This window comes from Saccopteryx bilineata, chromosome 10 (genome assembly GCF_036850765.1).
Source record: "Saccopteryx bilineata isolate mSacBil1 chromosome 10, mSacBil1_pri_phased_curated, whole genome shotgun sequence".
Lineage (NCBI taxonomy): Eukaryota > Metazoa > Chordata > Mammalia > Chiroptera > Emballonuridae > Saccopteryx > Saccopteryx bilineata.
Genome location: NC_089499.1, coordinates 25864954 through 25881277, shown reverse-complemented (window position 1 = coordinate 25881277; position 16324 = coordinate 25864954). Strand labels below are relative to the sequence as shown.

Here is a 16324-nt window from a genome sequence, read left to right as displayed (position 1 = left end):
CAGCCCGGGGGTTGGGGACCACTGGTTTAGAGCATGAATCCAGGAGCTAGGCTTCACCTATTACCACAGCTTGCCAGCTATAGGAGCTCGGGTTAGCTTCCTTAACTTCTCTGCCTCAGTCCCTTCCTCTGTAAAAGGGAGCTATTAGCTACATCGAGCTACAGGGTTGGGACAGGGAAAGCACTGAGAATAGGACCTGGCATTTGGTAAGGGCCATGTAGTATGTTTGCTGACATTATTGCTGGTGGAAGCCACCAACCAAGTATATTAGAGCCTGCTTATTACAATGGTTTGGAGGCAGGTGGATTATAGATAAGCTCGTATTCCCCCAAATTTCCTTTAAGGTTGTTATACTGTTTTCGCTGCACACATACACACAAGCCACACATACATACACACCAATCCCATTATAATGGTGATGTTGAGGTACAAGGACAATTATACCACTATATCTTGTTCGGGTGAGAAGGTTCTCCAATATACCCTGGAGATACAAATAAACCCACAGAATGTCTGATGCCAGGGCTCAGTGACATACTCATTAAGGTTTGTGCCACAGCCAAGAGCAGGGTCAGTCCCTGTGATGGCCAGACACCGGCTGGTGCTGGGATGGGTGGCCCCTCTGGTGAGGTGGGTGGAGGGCCAGGACTTGGAACCAGAAGGCCTGAGTTGGTTTTGGGGCCTGGCTCAGCCACTTTCTAGCAACATAATGTTTGTCCAGTGAAGGCCTTGGACTTGGTTTGCATAGCTGTAAAATGAGGCTCGGAATTCCAGCCTCCAAGCATTGTGAAGTTCCAAAGGAGAAATGAACGGGAAGGACTTTCCCAGTGATCAGTTTTTATAAAAAACACCACACATCGAGTCTCCAAGGCTCTTGAAAGGTTTTCTCTGCAAGGCCCCTTCCCACCTGCACCCCGACTGCCTCTTTCCGTCGTCTTCCTGGACTCCAGACAGTTTGTTTTAAGCTAAACATTCTGACTTCTACTGACATAAAAGTGCATTTGAGATACAGGACATTTTGTTTCAGGGCTTATTCTAAAGGGAAAGTTTTGGAGCGAGTGCAGTGGACAGAGTACGCAGATCAATGGACATCCGAGAGAAGAAATGAGTTTAAAAAGGGGCAGCGGGCACGCACGTCATCTTACTAATTAACTCACGGCTGACCTTCCCCATAGCAAAAGCAAACAGATACTGGGGCTTTAAGAACTGCTCTAGAATTTAGTGACCTGCAAACAGGAGGTGATAGGAGCGGCCTTTGTTCTCGGGCAGACCTAGATTCAAATCCTGACTCTGCAGCCACCCAACTTCCCGGAGCTGCAGTAGTGTCCTCATCGCTAAGGTGGGTGGTAGCCTCAGCCCCCCAGGGCTGTGAGGACGCAGCGGGCTCAGGTAGAAAGCGCCGGCCAGGCAGCCCATATGCAGCTGCGCCGGGAGCCTTACCAGGAATTTCCGTTTCTGCTTCCAGTGGCTGCCCTGGGCGTTGGTGGCCACGTGGGCTTCGGTGACGGTTTTGATGAGCTCCCACTCCTCGTCGGTGGGCTCCGGCTTGTGCCCGATGGACTTCTGCAGCTCCTCCCGCCGTCTCTTTTCGCGGTTCTCCTCAATCAGCTTCCGCTTGGCCAGCCGCTTGCTGTCATCCAGTACCACTGGGAGAGGGAGAGAGGGGACAGAGCACACAGCTACTCCCAGGCACAGCTCAGACTACAGCCCCAGGACCACTGATGCACAGATGGCTCGGTGGGGCTCACAGGGTGGGTCACATTGTTACCCTTGGCAGCAAAATGCCATTGATAGCCATTGTCCAACACGAGCCCTAGTGCCAAACTCCCAGTGCCTAGCCAACTTTTCAGAACAAAGCCGTGCGGTAGCTGGACACGAGGCATCCCAATTCCACAGAAGGCGGCCCTAAATAAGAACGAAGCAGAGGACCCACCATACTTGTGGTTCCTCAAAAAATTAAGAATAGAACTACCATATGACCCAGCAATCCCTCTACTGGGAATATACCCCCCAAACTCAAAACATGGGTACGTAAAGACACATGCAGCCCCATGCTCATCGCAGCATTGTTCACAGTGGCCAAGACATGGAATCAGCCAAAATGCCCTTCAATAGAGGATTGCATAAAGAAGAAGTGGCACATATATACTATGGAATACTACTCAGCCATAAGAAATGATGACAGGATCATTTACGACACCATGGATGGACTTTGATAACATTATACTGAGTGAAATAAGTAAATCAGGGAAACCTAAGAGCTGTATGATTCCATACATAGGTGGGACACAAAATTGAGACTCATGGACATAGATAAAAGTGCAGTGGTTACAAGGAAGAAGGGAAGGGTGGGAAGGGAGGGGGATGAGGAAGGGGAGGGGCTTAAAGAGAAACAAAATATAAGGTGACAGAAGATGATTTGACTTTGGGTGAGGGGTATACAGCATAATCGACTGTCCAAATGATGTAGAAATGTTTTCTCTAAATCTACGTACTCTGGTTGATCAGTATCACCCTGTTAAATTTACTTGTCTAAATAAAAAAAGATAAATAAAATTGCATAGTTTAATGTTAAAAAAAAAAAGAATGAAGCAGAGAGAGGTCAAATCTATCCTACTCACAGGTTCCCGGATGTGTCTATCTAGCCAATCATCTGCATTCACTGTTACGGTTTCTATAACTACCCTCCTCTTTCCAAGTGGCTCTTGGTAAGGAGAACTTCCTTACTGGGAGACCTTAGGAGGTTAGAGAAAAGTTCCGGAGCAGAAAATGGGAGATTGATGATCCCTTCCTCCAACTCTTCATTAAGTCCCTTAGGGAATAACAGGAATGTGGCTGGCTGGGCCTATACTGGTTTCACAGGTACTCACTTTGCATTACTCTCTACCTGGCCAGTCCTTATTGGAGGCAAAGAAGCCCAGGCTTTGTATTCTAGAAAGATCCAGTTTTAAATCCTGACACTACCACAGTCTAGCTGTGTGACTTCTGGCAAGTTACTGAGGCTCTCTGAGCTTACATCTCTTCTCATATGAAATGGGATCAATGATACCCACTTCATAGGGTAATCCGTGTGGCAATGCACTAAAAGCGCTCAGTAAATACAGCCTGGCTTGTTATCATTTATGAAACAGGGAAGTAAGAAGAAACCTAGACTTCTGTGGTTCATTTCCAAAACAAAACCATGTCACCAGACCCTCAGTCACTGTCAGCGGAATGGAAAGGCTGAGGTTTCACACCGCGGAGCCACAGTCTTTTAGGACAAGAAGGGACTGTTGCTACTGTCTAGTCCGACTCCCTCCTCTTGCAGAGGAGGAAGTTGATCCAGAGAGATCATGACTTGCCTAAAGTCACACAGCCAGTTCATAGCAGAGCCCTGGCAAGACCCAGGACTGCTGACTCCAGTCCTACAACACCATTGTCCTAGAGTCATTTCTTGGTGAAGGTGTGACCTGGTAGGAAAAGAGAAAAAGCACACATAGCAGGAAGAAGAGAAGCAAAGGTGCCCAGCTAGTCCACAAGTAGGATAATGAAACCCCAGGTCACCTCGACTTGACTGGATCGTCAAAGTCAGGTGAGCGCTGGCCACGCACGGGAGATAGGAGTGAGCCCTGTTCACTCACTGAAGGGAGGAGAGGGCGGGGGCTTAACTGACAATCCCATTTTCCCAATGCATCTACTGTGCCGGGGATGGTCGCAGCTGACGTGCATGAACTGATTTAAGCCTGAAAACAACCTGCGAAGCAGGTGATCATTTGACAGAGGGGAAACCGGAGATGAGTCTGATGGTCACACAGCTAGTAAGCGGCAGATCTGGGACTCCCAACAGTTTTCCTGATTATAAAGCCTGAGCTCTTGTAACACCTCAGAAGCAAATAAGGTGCACGCAAAATGAATTCCCACCCAGTCTAGATTAATGCTGAGTTGTTTTTTTTTACCTCATAAAGATTCATATCCTTAAGTGCTCAGTAAAACAAGGAAACGGACACTTAATAATAGCAGTTCATTAGAGTGACACACCTAAATAGTTGGTTCTAGGTCAGTCATTTTCACACACCCTTATCACACACCCAATATTGCTGGCAGTGGCTAAAAGCCTTAAAAAGATAAAGACAAAGCATATGCTCAGCCGGGGGGTGGGATTAACCCAGGATTTCCAGCCTAACCCCTGAGCACCTCCCTCCTCCTTTCTAAGACTGCCCATTCTGCCTCCCGTAATGGGCAAAGCAGGGCAGTCCACGGATATTTTTGTTTTAGCTGAGAGAGCCCTGTTAGCCACAAGCCATGATTACTTCCTCTTTCATAGGACAAAAATCCTTAATGTATTCCTTTTTTCTTCCTTTCCTTTATTATTATTATTATTTCTTCTTCTTCTTCTTCTTCTTCTTCTTCTTCTCCTTCTTCTTCTTCTTCTTCTTCTTCTTCTTCTTCTTCTTCTTCTTCTTCTTCTTCTTCTTCTCTCTTTCTCTCTCTCTCTCTTTTTAAACTAAAGGTTGGAATCTTTCACTGATGTGCAAAGGTTTACACCAGGAGAGATCATTAACCTTGATACCTGGCAAAAGGGAGGCCACACGTTCAGAATGAGATGATTCTCTTTTTATTACTAGATTAATTCAAGTGGCCGGTGTAAATCCCGGACGGCGGCTAATCTCGCCACCATATGCTGTGGCACTTTGAAAAATGGGTAGGACGGCTTCAGCTTGGAATGTTTTTTTATGGCTAAAAATATACCAACCAACCAACAGCAGGGTGACTCATGCAAGAGCACTCAGTTTCACATTCTTCAGAAATTTCTGAACACGATGTTTTCTGCCGGTGCCCTGTCTCCAAAAATGGCCACGAAAGAATTCCTGCTTTTGAAAAAACTAGTAGGACTCACCCATGAGGCTCTTGCCATGTGCATATTGTGTGTAAAATTGGACTGTACAAGGTGAAGGGACAGAACCACTCATTTGTCATCTCTGTTGCAAACAGAGTGTTGCCAGCAGTCTTGCAAACATGCTAGGGATAATATAACTGCTTTCCCTCACCCATCATCTGGATACCTTCAGGGTTAGGAGCTGAGAAGGGAGGGGTTAGGGTGGAAACCACTCTGGAAATGCTAGGTGTCTGCCCTCTGTTCACATGGGTGCCTGCTTGCTTTTCTGCCTGGCTGATCTCCTTCAACCAAACCTTCCCCCAATCAACACCCCCTGAATATAAAGCAAAGGAAAAAAAGATTACTTACAATCTGTTGCCATGCCAACATAGATGCATTTTTTAAAGCGACATTCCTGGCACTGATTTCGTGTAACTTTGTCTATGACACATTTTCCTTCATATTTACAGGAATAGGATGGATGGAGATTTTTCTGAATGGTTCTTCTAAAGAAACCCTAAATGGAAAAGAAAGACCCAAGACAACAGTTTCATATTCTCTAGAAATACACGACTCTAGAATTTGTGTCCACATAGCTAGGATGGATTGTTTTGGACTCCACTATGTGTGAGCTTGTAGCTCTACTTGTCCAGAGGGAAGACGGCTGGATCAAAGTGCATCTACAGAATTCTAAATCTGAGCTGAAGAAGATGTCACAGGACTACAGAGTCAACATCTTTTTGGCATTTATGCAAGGACTAGAGGCTAATGGAAAAATTTAGTGTTTGTTTTTATTTTCCTAAACATTGAGTAATATAAATAAATTACATTATTTCATTTCATAGAGTGCCATAATTGTGCTGCTAAATTAAGCTCTGAAGAGATTTGCTGTACTTTATTTTATACTGGAGAATACAAGAGCTGATACTTGCAATCCTTTGTTGTTGTCACCTCATCATTTAGTAATTAAATGAATATAACTGCCTTTAGGGATTTAGGTTAATGCTTGTTTTTGAATCTTGAGATGGCCACGGCCAGCTCAGATAGTTCTCAAAACAAGAGTACTTGGGGAATAGAAAATTTCAAGTTCTTCACCAAATTTTCCCCTTATCTTATCGCATTGGGGTTTTCTCTTTCATTGTACTCTTTCTCTACTCTCTGTAGACATACACTTTAGTCTACAGTTCAATGTTTCTTCCTATCTTAAGGCATGGGAGAATGCCACTGTCAAGTTCTCTGAGGATACCAGTTAGTTCCAGGCTTAGACGCCCTCTATAACATTCGCAATGGTGTGTTATGCTAGAACCTTTCTGAACATGATACTTGTCTTGGCAACTATACTGTATGGTAACAATTAATCATGGCAGAGAGTACTTATTGTGAAGGGTACATTATAAAGCACTGGAGACATATATCTTCTATCTCTTTTGCAACCATTTTGGGGGTAAAAAAACTGAGCCTCAGATAGGTTAAATCACTTGTTCAAAGTCACATGGTATATATATATTGCTGGACTTTGGCCTGGGACCCAGGAGTTGGACTCCAAATCTTATTTACTTAATTATTAGATATAAACTAAAGATAATTTTACTGTATTATTTAAATGTTTTAGATGAACAGAGTATAGCCTCCTCCCACCCACCCCTCAAAAAAACCCCAAAACAACCACAACACAAAATGAAAAGCAAAACCGCCTCCATTTTAGTAAAATAGCAAGGCAAACACATTTTAAAGGATGCTATCAACTAAAGTTTGAGGGGGACCTCTAGTTTGGTTTTAATGACGGGACTGAAATATCAGTTGACCTAGATTAAACCCAAGTTTTAATTAATCTTTTTAACTTTTCTTGCCTTTGATTGTATACATATACCACTTGCATACTTCTCACTCAGACACAAGTTCTTCCTTTAAAGACAAGGTCAAAGGTCAGATTTATACTGGGCAAAGAGGAATAAAATGGAAGAAAGAGAGCGATAACTAAAACAAATAGACGATTCTGGGGCCTGTGTGCCAAACACTTATTTCTGTTCAAGTGCTAACTGAAAAGGTGTCACATTGTTTTTGGGTTTTGTATCCTTCAACGCTTGAGCCCATTAGTTTCGATAATGTTGATACACTGTTACGAGATTCACTAAATCACCCTTGGGGCAGCCGTTTGGCAGGTTGGGTAGTGTCTCCCTGGGTCTTTTTTTTTTTGTATTTTTCTGAAGTTGGAAACGAGGAGGCAGTCAGACAGACTCCCGCATGTGCCCGACCGGGATCCACCCGGCATGCCCACTAGGGGGCGATGCTCTGCCTATCTGGGGCATTGCTCTGTTGCAACCAGAGCCATTCTAGCGCCTGAGGCAGAGACCATAGAGCCATCCTCAGTGCCTGGGCCATCTTTGCTCCAATGGAACCTTGGCTGCGGGAGGGGAAGAGAGAGACAGAGAGGAAGGAGAGGGGGAGGGGTGGAGAAGCAGATGGGTGCTTCTCCTGTGTGCCCTGGCTGGGAATTGAACCCAGGACTCCTGCACGCCAGGCTGATGCTCTACCACTGAGCCAACCGGCCAGGGCCTCCCTGGGTCTTTAAGTTGGGCAGATCCTGCCAGGGCCTGCCACAGAGTGAAAAATACTCGACACTGTTGCCCTCTGCCCAATCCACCCTTCAAGGGCTACCCTGGAAGGAAAAGAAACCAGGAGACTCCAGGTAAAAAGACATGTCAAGAAATAAGAAGGAGAAGGCCTGGGTAGCATACCTCCCTCAGGAGGAGGCAGCTTCCCTAGAGATGGAGATACCCAAGTCCAAGGCAGCCCGTGAGAAGATGAACATGCTGCTATGAGCCTAGGACAGTTGTTACTTTATCTGAAGTTGGGAGACCCTTTACTCACTCACATTCTGACTCTGATTCATGTTTTCCTTTGGGGGAGGGCAGAGGCGAGGAGAGAAAGAGAGAGGAGCATCAATTCGTCCCATTTAGTTGTGCTATTGATTGCTTCTCATACGTAGACTTTATTTTCTAGGGTAGGTTGTTGGACCAAAAGATGTTTGTCAGAAAGCCCATCTTAATTTTGACAACAAAAATTGTAAGTGGGCAAATGCAGGCTCACGTTCGGAAAGGGAACTGACGGCTGCTGACGGGTGGGTTCTTGTTACGTTATCTCTTGAAGATCGGTCTATTGAGCATAAAATTAGCTGATGGATGACCAGAATTTCTTCCTGACTGCAGGCTGTGCAGAAAGCCAATTTAGGTAATTTCTGAACATAACTGAATTTAAGTAGTTTCAAAGACATTCCCTAATGGAGTCATTACCAGGGAGCATATTCATTCAGATAAATAGCGGCAAACAGCCTGCGGTGGGGCAGCTCTGCCTCCTCCATGCACTGGAGATAAAACAGGAGGAGAAATGAGAGTTTCTTGGGATGATAACATGTTATAATGTATTTATGCATTTTAAAATTCAAAGTGAGAATTTGTTAATTTCTTCTTATTGTATTATCTCCCTGTCTAAAAAACAAAGAACAAGACAAAGAAACCAGACATCACACTCTCCCCAAAATTCATTTAGTTATGTTCAATTTGGAAAAAAATCTAGTTCTTGAACATGCCAAAAAATGAAGAGGACAACCAGACACCCGGAAGATCACAGGCCAAGAATGTTGGCATTTGGTCCTGATTTCTGCATTCTGGTGGAGTCGTGGGCGGGGCCTGGAGGTGGGTGGAGCTCCGGAGCTCACAGGAGGCGGAGCTGCGTGTGTGGGGGTGTGTGTGATTACCTTGCAGCCTTCACACGTGATGCAGCGGTAGTGATACCCCGTGGCTTTATCCCCACACACCACACATAGCTCGTCCTTGTCTAAATAACTGGGGATGTAGCCTGTGAAGGAGGGAAAAAGAGGAGTGTGAGAAAGTAGTATCATCTTACAGTCAAAGACACACTATAGCCAGGAGGGCAAGGAGAGGAAGGGAGGTTAGGTGGGTAACCGAGAAGGCAAGACGATTATTTTATACATTTCAATACAATTTTTGCTTTACGGTCTATATTTCCTTATCATTGAGTTTTAATTACAAAAGGTAAATAGAACATTTAACAAAAACACATTTGAAGTTGTTCCCGGGGCCTAATAGACTTTCCCAGGGTCTTATACTTACCTAGCATCTGACCTCACACCTGCAGAGCTAATAATACCAGGCCCAGGACTGCAGAATGCCTTAGAAATAGGTGTGACCGCTCTTGCTGTGCGAGTGGGAACAGACCCAAAGGCTGTTGGAGGCAATGAATCATGCAGGGAGGCCTGGATTTGAGACCGCTGGAGTGCGCTGGACTCTGGATAACACAATCTTTTTCATAAGGCTTATTTTAGACCTTATTTTTAGAACACTTGCTCCACTTTGAAATCAAGGTACCATGCAAATGAATTCAGAGAACTTTCTAGCTGGAAAGGTCCTGGGAGACAGTCAATGACTTTTGAGGTGAACAGGCCTTCAGAAGTTTGGCCGTCCTCAGGGTCCTCCCTAGAAATGAACAGCAGAGGCTAAAACCTAGATCGATTAACTTCTAGTCCTCCAGGATAAGTTGTGTTGGTCTTTTTCTAAAAATAGTCTGTCGACGTGAAGTGGAATGAGTAAGGCCATCTAAAAACAAATTTGGTAAACTTGTGATGTCATGATACACAACGCAACAACGCTGGGCGGTATGAAATAATGGAGGTTCTATTGATTAAGAAAAAACCACCCAACCACGACAACTCTCTTTTTAGTGGTGGGTGTCTTAGTTGATATCCCTTGACTCAGGAAGCTCAAGTTTAAAAAGAAAAACAGAAGCAGTCTACTCCCCATCTGTCTCCTCCTCTTTTCCCTTCACTTGTAGGTGATGCCCAAGCCCAAGAAACTGATTCAGAAGGGCAAATTCAGTTTCATGTGAGTCAACAGTTTACCATAGAATCATACAGCGTTAGTGAGACCAAAATATCAAAACAAGGTCTGATTTGTTGGGAGGCGGAGAAGGGAGAAGCTGGGAAAACAAAATCCTTCTTTCTCCTGATCATGGTCCCTTGTGAAGTTCTTTGACTCAGGAAACTCTTATTGGTTTCAATAAAGTTAGCTGGGTTGAAATGACCGATGACTTATACTATGTCTTACCATGATGCTTCTGTAGATATTTTGTTAAACTAGGTCACTGAGGGCTAACTTTTCATAACAAAGCCACGAAGAAGACAGAAGAAAATGAGGCCTTTACACAATGTCTTAGGAATTACTGTGCTCAGATTTTATTTACTTTTTATTCTTTAAAAATTTTTTCCCATTGATTTGAGAAAGAGAGAGAAAGGGAGAGAGAGAGAAGCATCAACCTGTTTCACTTAGTTGTTCCATTTAGTTGCGTACTCACTGACTGGTTCTCCCACGTGACCATTGGTCGAACCTGCGACCTTTGGTGTGTAGGGTCAATGCTTTATCTACTGAGCCACCTCGTCAGGGCCCAGACTTTGTTTCTTTTTTAAAAAATGTTCCTTCTTGGGAAAGAGATAAATGACTTCAAAATTAGATTTAGTCATGTATAGAATTATCTTTTTAAAAATCACAGCTTTTCTTAGTTTACTTCTGAATCATGGAAACCATGAGTCATCTGTTGAGTTCACTGCAAAGGTTCTAAAATTCTCATCAGACATTTTAACAAAGAGGGTTTTGGGAGGGATCTGGCTCCAAAACAGGGGACTAGAATGATTTGCATGTTCAAAAAAAAATCAACTATGAACTCACAAAACATTCATTTAGGATTTACTATGTGCTTAGCACTGTGCTAGGTCCTGGGAACAGAGAGCCACACAAGACACGGTTCTTTCCTTTGGGACACATACAGAGTGGGCAAGAGTAGGGCTCCAGTTGTTTGTATGGAAAATGATACAGTCATTTATAAATAATAATACAAGAATAAGTTTTGTGTTTCACGTACTTACAACTGTAAACCTACTTTTGCCCCACCCTGTACATGTAAGCAACAGAGTCCTGTGTTTTCGGTTCTGGTTACTTCTCACTGAGACAAAAATGGTGTAAATGGAGGAACGAACAGGAAAAGATGCTCAACCCCACTGTGAGGAAATGCAAACCGAAAGCACAATGAGCTACCAATGAGCATACTTCAGGATGGTTACAGTGAAAATGACAGAAAATAACAAATGTTGGTGAGGACACGGAGAAATTGGAACCCTTAGGTATTGCTAGTAGAGAGGCAAAATGTGCTTTGGAAAAACAGTTTGGCGGATCTTCAGAGGGTTCAACATAAAGTTGCAAGGACACAGCAATTCCACTCCTAGATATCTACCCGGCGGAACTGGAAGGAGATGTCCATAACAAAACCTTGTGCGTGACTGTTCAAAGCAGCATTATTTATAATATCCAATAGGTAGAAACAACCCAAAGGCCCATCCAGTGGTGAGTGGAGAAACAAAATGTGGTATAGCTACACGATGGAATATTATTCAGGGATAAAAAGGAATGAAGTACTGGGATATGTGACAAAATAGATTCATCTTGAAAACTTTATACTAAAATGAAAGAAACCAGACATGAAAGGCCACATACTCTATGATTCCATTGACATGAAATGTCCAAAAAATGAGCAAATTAATAGATATAGAAAATAGATTAGTGGTTGCCAAAGCCTGGCAGGGGGGGGCAGGGGGGAGGGGATAATGAGAAGTGACTGATAAAGAACACAATGTTTCTTTTTCGGTTAATGAAAATGTTCTGGAGTTGTTTAGTATTGACGATAACACAATTCGGTACATGTACTAAACATCACTGAATGAAAACCCTTTGTTTTATATGGGTGTATTTTGCACACTTCAGGTATGTGAATTTTATGGTATGTGAAATATATCTCAATAAAGCTGTTATTAAACAGAGATGAAGAAAATAAAAGGGTGGCTCCATTTGATAAACACTGATACAGGTCAGGGGTCGGGAACCTATGGCTTGTGAGCCAGATGTGGCTCTTTTGATGGCTGCATCTGGCTCGCAGACAAATCTTTAATAAAAAAAAATAACGTTATAAATATAAAACATTCTCATGTATTACAATCCATTCATTTCCTACTGCTCATGTTCATGGTTGCAGGTGGCTGGAGCCAATCACAGCTGTCCTCCGGGACAACACCAAATTTTTATTGGATAATGCATAATGTACACAGATCTTGTATGGCTCTCACAGAATTACATTTTAAAATATGTGGCGTTCATGGCTCTCTCAGCCAAAAAGGTTCCCGACCCCTGATATAGGTAATACTACATACGGGCTAGGCAATGTGCCAAGGATCGAAAGATGACTAAATTCCTTACCAAGTCCAGATTATTAAAATAAAAAGTAATACAGTTCATTATAGAAAAGTGGAAAGACATAAATTAGCAAAACACAAACTTATCTGGCAGCTTCTACCACAGAGGTAACTACTGTAGCATCTTGGTGTTTCTTCACCTCAGTGGAGTATGTAAGACTGTGGTGTGTATATGCTGTGTGTGCACTGAAACACATTCTTATAAAACACAAAGCAACCCAGTGATTAGAACATGACGCCTTTCAGGGAGAGGCAAACGGAATAGACAATACCAAGATTGTCAGGGAAAGCTGCCTCTCGCATACAGAGGTTATGTATCAATACATTGAGCAGAGTAACGACTTCTGAGTTCTTGGTATCAGGAGCAGGTGGCAGAAAGAAGGGAGAAAGCAGGGCAGGTCATTTCCTTCTAACAATAGATGTTCCGGTACCAATTATAATACAGTTAGACAGTGTGTTGCTGGTGGGACATGCCTTGGGGGGCCGGAGAACGTTACCCAGAGTTGGGAAGATGCAGGTCCCTCACCACCTCTCACCTACTTCACTACGCCCTGCCTGCTGTATCCTGCGGTGTTGGCCGTGGGACACCGGATTCCTCTTGCCTGTACCTCAACAGCTTACGTGGATGGTTGAACTGTTTGACCTTTAAGGTTCCTGTTAACCTGGAATTCCATGACAATTCCATCTGAGAGTGAAATGGACTCTTTCTGTTTTCTGAACGCTAGCCTGATGGATGCTTTGCTCTCTTTTTTCCTGGACTAGCTTCTTGGTGGTGGATGAATAGGTGATTAAGTCTTTAGTTAAATCATTAAAACTCCTACAGAAACATCCACTTAAGTTGGCAGCAATTGCTTACCTGATCATACTTAGTGTACCCTACCAAACTCTTTCTTTTCTCTAACATATTAAACTCAGAACCACCTTATTTACCCCAAACAGTCATTACAGACAATGACACATCAATCATTATGCCTAAATCCATTATCCATCATTAAATAATGTCCATTAGGGATTAACCTTTCACATGTAATGCATAGGAAGGTGGGGATTTCCTTAAGGTTGCTGAATAGACTTGACAACATCATGTGCTAACCGAGTCTCCTAGAGCAGTGGTCCCCAACCCCCTGGCTGCGGACCGGTACCGGTCCGTGGGCCATTTGGTACCGGTCCGCAGAGAAAGAATAAATAACTTACATTATTTCCATTTTATTTATATTTAAGTCTGAACAATGTTTTATTTTTAAAAAATGACCAGATTCCCTCTGTTACATCCGTCTAAGACTCACTCTTGTCGCTTATCTCAGTCACGTGATACATTTCTCTGTTCCACCCTAAAGGGCGGTCTGTGAAAATATTTTCTGACATTAAACCGGTCCGTGGCCCAAAAAAGGTTGGGGACAACTGTCCTAGAGAACCAAACCACCTCCTGCTCTCTGACCCCAGGGTCTCCATCTTTGTCCTTTCCCAGGACCACCAGGCGCGCCACACGCTGGTGATACGCACAGCCAGGCGACATGCACGTGGAGTACTAGTTCTGTTACCAGATGTGGACGGTAACTGGATGTCAGTATTGGGTTCTGTCTAGAAACAAATATGAGAAACATAATCCTGGGAGCCACATGGCTCATCTGAGAATTGTTCCTGCATATTATGTCAGTGACTGTCAAAGGAGCATGGTTCATATGCCCAGAAAACAATTAAGACCTATGATGATACGTGCTAGTTCACGGATGATATATTTCCCCCGGCTTTTATATATTTGCATACATTATTTTTTAGACTCATAAACTATCCTGCCACTTTATCAAGCATATTATTATAAAAGCAAACTCCAGCTGTTTGTTCAATAAAGGACTTTTGAAGTTTTTTTTATTTTTTTTTTTAAAGTTGGCCTTTGGCCATGTCTGATTAATTGAGAAGTATTATCCTGCATATAAAATAGGTTGACATGGTAAAATATTGCTCACATTTCTTTTTGCATTTTTTATTAGCAGCTATATTAAGATACAATTCACATACCATGCAAATCAATGGCTTTTAACATAGTCACAGAGTTGTGAAATTGCCACAATTAATTTTAGAACATTTTCATCATCCCAGAAAGAAACCCTGTACCTTTAGAAGTCAGCCCCCACCCCTCCCATCCACTCCACCCATTCTGCCCTAAGAAACGACAAATCTAACTTCTGTTTCTCTATAGCAGGGGTCCCCAAACTAGGACCCGCAAGCCGCATGCGGCCCCCTGAGGCCATTTATCCATCCCCCGCTGCACTTCCAGAAGGGGCACCTCTTTCATTGGTAGTCAGTGAGAGGCGCACATTGACCATCTCATCAGCCAAAAGCAGGCCCATAGTTCTCATTGAAATACTGGTCAGTTTGTTGATTTAAATTTACTTGTTCTTTATTTAAAATGTATTTGTTCCCGTTTTGTTTTTTTACTTTAAAATAAGATATGTGCAGTGTGCATAGGGATTTGTTCATAGTTGTTTTTTTTTATAGTCCGGCCCTCCAACGGTCTGAGGGACAGTGAACTGGCCCCCTGTGTAAAATGTTTGGGGACCCCTGCTCTATAGATTTGCCTATTCTGGACATTTCATATAAACGAGATCACACAAAGTGTGGTCTTTTGTGATTGGCTTTCCACCTAGCATAATGCTTTCAAGGCGTATACATGTTGTTGTGGCTGACTCTAGTTTTAAAAACACTCGATTCTCAGAGGAACTTGTCACGTGGAAGGGGAAAGCTGAGTACACGGCACTCGCAGTCATGCCACAGGTCATAAGCTTGGCTTTTAGGCTGGCGCTGGATCCAAGGGTCTCCTGTGGATGTGTAAAATCAGAAAGCTGGCCAGGTTAATTCTTTTCAGTGAGTTATAACAACATCTCAGGTCCTAGGAGAAGAAACTCGGGCACCTCTTGCCACCTTGGCAGACAGAGTCTTTGGGGAATAGATTGGGACCTAGGTCGATTCATCTTGATGGAAGATGCAAAGCAGAAGTCACTGCCTAGGATGAAAGGTCTAGCAGAAGGGGAGAGGAGCTGAGCTCGGAGACCATTTCCAGTCTGGCTGATCGCACCTTCTGCCTGAGACCATCTGCCCAGCAGAAGCAGCCCTGGCATCTAGAAGGAGCAGTGGTCATCACTGGCAGCAAGACATACTTTGAGCAGTTTAGATACCTGCAGAGAGTCCATTTTCTGATTCATCTTGTAGAACTATCAGCTTACAGCCAGCAAAGGACCCAGCTAATGTTCTAAAATCAGGATAGTGGATGAGACTATTTTAATACTCCTAGGGAAGCTAAGTCATTAGCATGTTTAGTTAATCTTCCAATTTTATATCGAACCTCTCCAGTTCACCCCACAGCACAGACCCTTCTGAGTGAAGTCCTTTTCCCACTGGCACCTTTTCCCCTATGTCATTTCTGTATCTTTTAGCCTTTCCCAACACGCTAATTCTGATTCCTTTTACATTTGATTCTTGATATTAGGAACCAAGTTTTGCATCATGTTAATCTTTAACCCTTGGATAAACAATATATCCATCCATCCATCCATCCATTCATCCATCCATCCATCATCAATCCATCCATTTATTTAACAAACATGTATGGGCCTGGTGTGTAAGACACTGGGTACAAACTTGAAACGGCGTGAGCTTAAAAGGCATTCTTCCATCGCTGTCCATAACTCCCCAGCAGAGGTGCCCAGAGGCTCCCACTTCACAAAACCTTTCCTCGGAATAGCAACTGTCTTACTGTTCTCACGTCTGTCCTCATGGAATCACTGCTGCATCTTTGCTTTACATGTTGCCCTCTGGCTGGCTGGGTCTTTGCTGTGGGGGACATTCGACACCGGAGTGTCACAAGTTTTTAAATTTTAGGTACAGACATAAAGGGAGGACCAGGTTGGAGGTGAGAGGAAGACAAAGGGGAGAGGACATGATGACAGGGAACAAAGCAGGTTTCAGATTGTTTCTTTCAACTCAGGACTTCCTGAAACTAAAATATAATAATTTTAGGGCTTGGCTTGGGCATAATACAGTTTTGTGCACAAAAAAAGAATCTTCCTTCTTCCTGTCCCCGTAGACTCAGGTTCTCAGTAGCTGACACGACCTTTCAATCTACAATTAGAGCTCGACCATTTGAAGATGCAAAT

General features: G+C 43.5%; 1 protein-coding gene across 12 annotated transcripts in view; it reads right to left on the bottom strand.

The window, feature by feature from the left end:
- THRB (thyroid hormone receptor beta) overlaps window positions 1-16324 on the bottom strand; it is a 392197-nt gene that overhangs the window by 26495 nt on the left and 349378 nt on the right. For all 12 annotated transcript variants that reach the window (XM_066245972.1, XM_066245976.1, XM_066245969.1 and 9 more), the window contains 3 exons: window positions 8613-8713; window positions 5225-5372; window positions 1441-1646 (listed from right to left, as the gene is read on the bottom strand). In XM_066245972.1, the coding sequence (XP_066102069.1) occupies window positions 1441-1646; window positions 5225-5372; window positions 8613-8713 (455 nt within the window). The remainder of the gene's footprint in view (window positions 1-1440; window positions 1647-5224; window positions 5373-8612; window positions 8714-16324) is intronic.